At 32.6% G+C, this 7603-nt stretch overlaps 1 protein-coding gene across 3 annotated transcripts; it reads left to right on the top strand.

Annotated features, from left to right (window-relative positions):
* Positions 1-2666: 2666 nt before the first annotated feature.
* On the top strand, positions 2667-7179 carry LOC110423631 (zinc ion binding protein). 3 transcript variants are annotated; one of them, XM_089784764.1, is made up of 13 exons: positions 2667-2818; positions 2913-3026; positions 3255-3373; positions 3938-3987; positions 4059-4159; positions 4650-4734; positions 5120-5228; positions 5632-5803; positions 5942-6013; positions 6181-6294; positions 6444-6629; positions 6722-6885; positions 7007-7179. In XM_089784764.1, the coding sequence occupies exons 1-11, from the start codon at positions 2717-2719 to the stop codon at positions 6534-6536; spliced, it is 1131 nt and encodes a 376-aa protein (XP_089640890.1). In that variant the 5' UTR covers positions 2667-2716; the 3' UTR covers positions 6537-6629; positions 6722-6885; positions 7007-7179. The 3 variants fall into 3 exon arrangements, with proteins under 3 accessions (XP_089640890.1, XP_021293589.1, XP_021293590.1); XM_021437914.2 differs by having other exon boundaries at positions 6444-6885; XM_021437915.1 differs by lacking the exons at positions 6444-6629; positions 6722-6885; positions 7007-7179 and having other exon boundaries at positions 6173-6294.
* The last annotated feature ends 424 nt before the right edge of the window (positions 7180-7603 follow it).

The following is a 7603-nucleotide window of genomic DNA, read 5'->3' as shown; positions in this document are numbered from 1 at the left end:
AAATAAAGTCATCTTTAATTACATTTATTGATATTTTATGGAGTTCCTAATAATAATATATTAAAAAAAGCTTTATACTATAATCATATTTTAAACTCGATATGTGCTTAATGTTAACAAAATATGTAAAAAGTATGAGAACAAAAAAAAAAGACCTTTTAAATTAACACTTTCTACTTTTGGATATATCTAAATTATTTTTGTCCCTTTTGTTTGGGTTCCATAAAGGAGATATATAGCTCATACATGAGAGGATGGTGTAGGTCATGGCCGACCAACTGAACTTACTAAACCAATGGATCAGATCCCACATAAACATTTGAAGGTTCAAAAAGGAATCATAGACCTTAAGGTAGTGAAAAGGAAATAGAATGGAGTTCTAATTAAGAGGTATAAATAATCTTTTCATAAACTTTGAAGGCCAGAAAGCAATGAGCGTGTGAATGATCCCTCTTATTTTTAGAAGATTTGGCATCTCCTTTTTCAAAATTGAGTGTGATTTGGAGGCATCTCTGTTTTTTTTCTTCTTCTTCTTCTTCTCCCTGTTTCTTGTACTAGCCAAATTTTCTGAATAGGGGCCAGGGATCTTTTCTCCCTTTTGCCGAACAAGTAATCAAGACTTCTTCCCTTCTTTTCAAACACTATCGCCCCAAAAAACCAACTGAGGATATGGTATAATATTTTAAAGAGCATTGATGTCAATCAAGATTAGGAGTCATCAGATGCCTTGCCTTGGGATATCATTTTTGCTTTCAAATTTCCTATAAATTAAAAGCATTATCCTAGCTAGTTAATAAATATTTGGGAACTTTTATTGGGTGGCCGGCGAAATTCTCCCCAGATAATTTTGTCTCTTTCCTATTAACCAGTGAAATATGGCCTTGGGAACTACTTTATGTTACCAGATGTCAGGTTAGGTTTGATTTGATTCTTAGGAAGTGGTGGCGGAAATGAATCTTGCTACCAAAACCTCCATGTAATGATCTAAGGAAGCATAGAGAAGATTTGATCTTTTGCTTGTTGAGTCACCCCCCATCAAATGCTCACCTTAAATAACTCAAGATTTGATAAGTTTTTTTACTACCAAGATTCAACACAATTTGGCCTTAATAGCTACTGCTTTAATGGTTCAATAAATAAATAAATAAATAAAACCTTTTTCCCAACGAAAATATCCTGCTTTTCTTTTTAATATATTTTTGACTAAGATAGGAAATTATGTTGGTCAAGGTTTGAAATTCAAAATTTCAAGTTTTCAGATTCAAACAAATACAAGAAAAATAAAAAAAGTATAATATCTAAAAAAATTCTTAAATTATTTAGGAAAATATAAATAAACTGTTATAATTTTATTACGTTCAATCAAATTTTTATATTTTTATTTTAAATTAAATTAATTTTTATAATTAATTATTGACTTAATCAAAATACCCATTATTATTCTATGTCGTATGGAGCTGGCGTGATATATTAATATATTATAATTGATAACGATATGACTCGGTAACATATCATAACTGATGATAAAGTGATATATTAATTTAACATGATAACATAATTATATAATATTTTTTACATGTCACATCAATATCATATCAATGTCATGTAGATATAAAATCATAAGTGCGATTTTGATCAACAACAATTAATTAATTATTAGGTATAAAGTTTATTTGATATAAAATAAAAATATAGAGACTTGATTAAAAAAAAAAAAACTTATTTGAATTTTGTTACATAGTTTAGGGACTTATTTGACCATTATGCCAAAAAAAAATATATAAATGACTAGAAACTTATTTCATGTTCTGCAGTGCTATTATATGATTAGTAAAATTCTACTTTTGCTTAAATGTTGTCCTTAATTAGGTGACTCAAAATTTAAATATCTAAACATTTAGTGTTTGAATTATATATATTTATGTAATTTTTAATATTATAAATAATAACAAAATAAAAAAACTAAAAGGCACAATAATATTTTTTTTATGGTGACAAAGTTATTATATTTTTATATATAATTCAAAACGTAAGATTTGAAAACCCTTTCCAAAAAACATAATATCTTAAAAAGTTCCTCAATTATTAAAAGTATTTATATAATTCTTTATTTTTCTATTGTATTCAATCAAATTTCTTTATTTTTATTTTCGATCAAATAGATTTTTATGATTAATGGTTGATTAATTATAATTAGTCAAAATATTAGTTATCATTTTATATCTACATGATATTATCATGGAGAGTGAAAAATACATATGATTATATAGTTATGCTATATTAATATATCACGTAACCACTTACTATTGCATGTTAATATGACATATTAGCATTATATGATATAAAATAACAAATAATATTTTTATCAATTAATTATAAAAACTTATATGTCTCAAAATAAAAATTTATTTAAAAATTTTAAAATAATTTAATTTTTTTAAAATTTTATGAAATGAAAAAAAACCCACCATGGACACCTTAAAGATCAATGGCTTGCTAATTTCATAACACGCAAAACAAAAGGGCGGATGTTGTCTCTGTGTCGATGGCAGTCCAAAATGTTGATGGAGTATGGCGGGGCCTAATTATATTATTGCTTCATACTCGTTAGGACATGGGGGCCTTTTAAGAAAGCCCAAAACGACCATCGTCGCTTACTATTTAGGCTTCAGCTTTCTGAAACTGGGAAAACAAACAGAAAACAGCAAAAGCTTCCATGGAGTGCGCCGGGAAGGGGAGAGGAACTCGGTGCTTAGGCCCGCCCAGAAAACGATGCGGTCGCTGCGGAGCCGTTGCTTATTGCTCTGCATCTCATCAGGTGCTTGAATATATATATATTTTCAGCATATTATCTGCCAAGTTGTTATTTCTACTTTTGAGTTAATTTTTGTTTGGAATCCAATTGCACCTAGATTTCGCACTGGAAGGAACATAGAGAAGAGTGCGATAGGCTGGAGCAGCAAATGAAACGCTTAGATTTGGTGAATGATTTTCCTTTCACGTTTTCTCAAGAAGCTACACTTCAGGTAACTGCCCCACTTGCTTCAAGGGATATATGGTATTCAGGATAAAATTGCAGTAAATCAGCTTGAACAAGTCAAAGATAAGAGTAGCTCGATGGGCCAGTTTGAATGATTTTCAAATCTCACTATGTATATATGCATGTTTACAACATAGTAAGGAAAATTGCAATTAAACTTTTATTAAACTTACTGGACTTAATTATATGCTCGTTTGGACGGTGGTTTTGGTAGATTAATGAAAAGCAGGAGAGCAGGTGCTCCTTCTTGAGCAAGAGGGGCATTCATCAAGTGGGAATGTGGATTTGTGAATGCTGTTGCGGGGCATCCATTACATCCTTCAATTATTCCAGGTTTCTCTCATCTCTTATGTTTATTGGTGATGATAGCCCTTGCCAAATCAAGAGTTTTACCCCCTGCTGTGAGTGTAAATAGAGTAGATATTCCCTAGAAGCTTCTTAGGGGATGGTTTTATCTCTGTTATTATTATTTCCTTGACATTAAATGTGTGGATCAGTTGGTGGATTCGACTTTGTTTGTAAGGATAAAAACGTAATAAAGCTAACTGAAATTAAAAGGCTGTGGCTAACTTGGTGAAAGGTGAGACATCTCATATGTTTCTGTTCCTGAATGGCAGAGTTTATGATCCGTTAGGGGGATATCAAGGTTAATGCAATTCATATAATTGATTATAGTATGAAAAGAGTGTTGCATAAACAATAAAAGTGGCAGCAATTGGTGCATTTTACCTTTGTATCGTTTGGATTTTCTATGGAGTTTCCTTAGCTTTAATTTAGATGAGAATTTATACGTTTTAAATAACAGAAGTTTCTAATTAAGCCAGTTGGTAACTTATGGCAGCTCAGATTGAAAATTTTTGTCACTTGTTTTTTTCTCTTTAAAAACTTTGTTTGCAGGCCCGAAAATAATACCTGGAATTTCTCAAGTATCCTGTGCCCATGTCGTGGTATCTCTTTTGCTTCTAGCTTTTGGTTTGGTTTAATGGATGTTTCAGGCATTGACTGTGTGATAATGCAGGGCCTTCATCTCCAATAGGAAAATCTTTGTGCACTTGGAAGGATTACTACGAATGGAGGTGCATACCACTACATTCACCTGTTGCTTTGCTTCTTCACTGGGTATGAGCTGTGTGACATGTTTTAAAATCAGTTCATAGTATAAACTTTTCAATTCTAATCATCAACTGGTGTTTATGGTACATCTTTTAACTGCAATTTCTTTATCCTTGCACAGTGGAAATTGAGGATGATATTTTATTTGTTTCTTTCATTTCTGATTTACATCTTTCAACTTCTGAGGTGCTTTATACCTATGTATGAGTAATAACTAAGAAACAACTCTTAGCTGTTACTCCTACTCCTGAATTTGAGAGGTTTTTGTTCTATCTTCTGCTCTGATAAAATTCTAAAACAATTATTTTAATGACTAAAAGTTAGAAACTTGGTTAAAGGAAATCAATCAATCACTGAATTCAAATGCAAACTTCAGTAAATGCTATATTTTGTAGATAGCTATAGCTAGCATAGACAGATATTCATTTGTCTCTTCTCTTACTTTGCCTCATATTAGCACTAATTATATATATTTATTTGTTTGTTTTTGTCTCAGCCCCTTACAGTGTATCATGCCATTCAAATTGCTGGATTAGGAAGCTTGACCTTTGAAGTTAGTAAACTGCGCATTCACTATCTCGGTACACTATGATTTTCAACTTTTAAATCTCCATGCGTTGTAATTTGAAACTTTACCACTTGTAGGAGAGGTGTGCATGCCTTTAGGTGTTTGATCGGCTAGGGGGATAATGATCATTAGATTCCAAACACTTGCTGATGATTTTCAATGAAAAGAGTGGATATTACAATTAAGTGATAATGCATCAAAAAGAGTACTCTAATTTTTCAGAGCTGTCTATTTATTTTTTGTTGTTATTCTTTTTAATATATTCTGCTAGTGTTATATGTATGAAAAACTTTCATTTACATTTGTATAATACCAGTAACCTTCCTCATGGTTTCTTTCTATATCCTAGTTAGGTTTATCTAAATTTAAGGTTTTCTTTGTGATTTGTACTTTCAAAGGGCCTGAGAAAGAGCTCCTTCAACTTGCTGTCTTTGGAGAGTTGCGTGCACTCTTTCCTGGGGTTCATGTCCATATTGAGCTTATTGGACCTGCAGTACCGCAGCATAGGTTGGTCTTACGCTTAAGTGTTTGTTGAACTTTTAATTTTGGTTTCTCTGGGCTATAAGTGCGAGGCAAACTAGTTGGTTTGGATGGGAATCAATTCAATTGTCTGCTTGCATTAGATTACAATTCATTATGTCTCTGATTAGTCTTAGTTGTCATGATATCTAGGTTGACTTGGGATTGATCAGGTTGCTTTGTTCTGATTTCCTGATCAGAAATAGGCTCTTTCTCTTTGAACTGTTAAAATTTTTCTCTTGCAAGTAATTTGAGCTAGCAGGTGCTGTTTTCGGAACTGATCTTTGGTCTTTTATTATTCTTCTAAATGTTCCAACTTTTGATGATTGATGGCTTAACTCAAACTTGTGCTGGGCATTTCTGAAGCTTCCTGTTTCAATTTGATGAATAGGGATGGTGATAAGATTGATCTGTACAGCTATGCTCATTGCATTGAGAAAGATTGCAGCTGCAAATCTGAAAATGAGAGCACCAGCTGTGGTATAGGCACTTGTATATCTTCTGCAGTCACACTGCAGCTCCATAGAGGATTCTATCATGATCGTTTCGGAGATATATCTGAGGTCTCTGTTTCTTTCTCATACCTGTTTGTTACTTTGTCCGTTCCCCTTCTGTTCATTCAAAGCTTGTCATCTTGGGAATTTTCTCATCTGATTGGCTTAGCCTATTGCCATTTCTTGTGAATGTTTGTTCTGTGACAGAATTCCTTCCCCCATCTAGTTATTGCTCCGAATGCTGGCATTGCAGCTTATACAAGTTGGTTACCAACTATAGTATGTCTTTGATATACCCCAAGTTTTTTTCACTTTATCATTCATAGTGTTCGCTACAAGTGTCCATTTATGTTTGTAGTATAACACAGAAAGCTTTTAAGTCTATACAGTCCTTTCTGCTTGAGAATTTCAGTAAGTTTTTCCCATTTCTTTTATGAGCATTTCAGGAGCTACTGAAGGAGATAAATGTCCCTGCGGTATTTTCTGATTATTGTGAAGAAGCTTGTCATCTTGCAGCTTGCTGCATAAACACTGTGACAAGCCAACCTCTCAGACTTCCTGTATGTTCACATCGCTGCTTCTTCTCTCACTCTCCCCCTCCTAACATCCCCCTTCCATTGCCTCTTCCCACCTGCTTCTCCATATAGTTTCAAACATATTGTGGAGCCATATTTGTTTAATTTGAGGTATTGTTGCTTCTGTCCTGTAGATTCAGTTAAATCCATTTAGGCAGCCAATGGTGGTGGAAGACAGCACCTTGATTCTTCCTTGCTATTCAAACTGCTTCCTTTTTGCTATGTGAAGTGATTTGCTTTTATTATACATTTATTCAATAGATTTCATTTTCTTAAAGCAAATATTTGCTGCTCTTACATCAAAGGAGAATGTAACCAAGGTACTCTTCCCCATATAGTTTCAAACATATTGTGGAGCTGTATTTGTTTAATTTGATTATTTGTATTGATGCTTTCAGTTATATCCATTTAGGTAGCAATGGAGGTGGAAGCAGCACCTTGATTGTTCCTTGCTATTCAAACTGCTTCCTATTTGCTGTAGGAAATGATCTGCTCTCATTATACATTTGTTCAATCGATTTCATTTTCTTCAAGCAAATATTTTCAGGTCTTAAAATAAAGGAGAATGTAACCAAGGTAATCTTGTACAATTTACATTTTTTTTTTCTGAAAATTGTACAATTTACTTTTGAAGGTTGATAGAACGTCACATTTGCTGACAAAGTAGTACGGGATCTCTCCTTTGGTGGTTCTGCAGGTTTAATAATGCCTGATCATGTGCCAGTTCTAGTGTGCAAATCATGATGAAGAGACTAGAGGTAATCCTTAATATTAATATGATTTTGCTAACGTTTAAAAATGTATGTATCATACAACAAAGGAAACTGCCTGTTGCACTAAGTTAAGTTCATATGTTTTTCTTTTGCGGCATGAACAAGTCCCCATGAGTTCCATCAAATCAATCTCAACTTGCTGCCATGTGTTGCCTACAAGTTTGTGCATCATATGCACAAATTTGACAACCAAACAAGCCAAAAAAGAAAACAAGACAGCTTACTATCCAGATTTCAAAAAACAGTTTCAAAACAGTTTTTGAAAATTTTCTAAAATTTTTTTTGCATTAAATCAAATATACAATCAATTTATACTGAAATCAGTAGCAATTAAACATAATTCTATTCTAAACATGTTCAAAGGAGCCTTTGATACCATCATCCGGAAATTTTATGCAATCGAATTACATATACAATGGAATATTTAAAATTTCTCATTAACAAGATAAACCTTTAGTTGTTTAATATTGACGGTTCTAACTAATAGGAAGAAGATTGATATACCTTTTTGCCTTAAATGC

The sequence above is a fragment of the Theobroma umbraticum genome, unplaced genomic scaffold (assembly GCF_002168275.2).
Source record: "Theobroma umbraticum cultivar Fairchild unplaced genomic scaffold, ASM216827v3 scaffold_20.0, whole genome shotgun sequence".
Classification (NCBI taxonomy): Eukaryota; Viridiplantae; Streptophyta; class Magnoliopsida; order Malvales; family Malvaceae; genus Theobroma; species Theobroma umbraticum.
The sequence above is the reverse complement of the archived record's forward strand: the minus strand, read 5'-3'. Positions and strand labels throughout refer to the sequence as shown.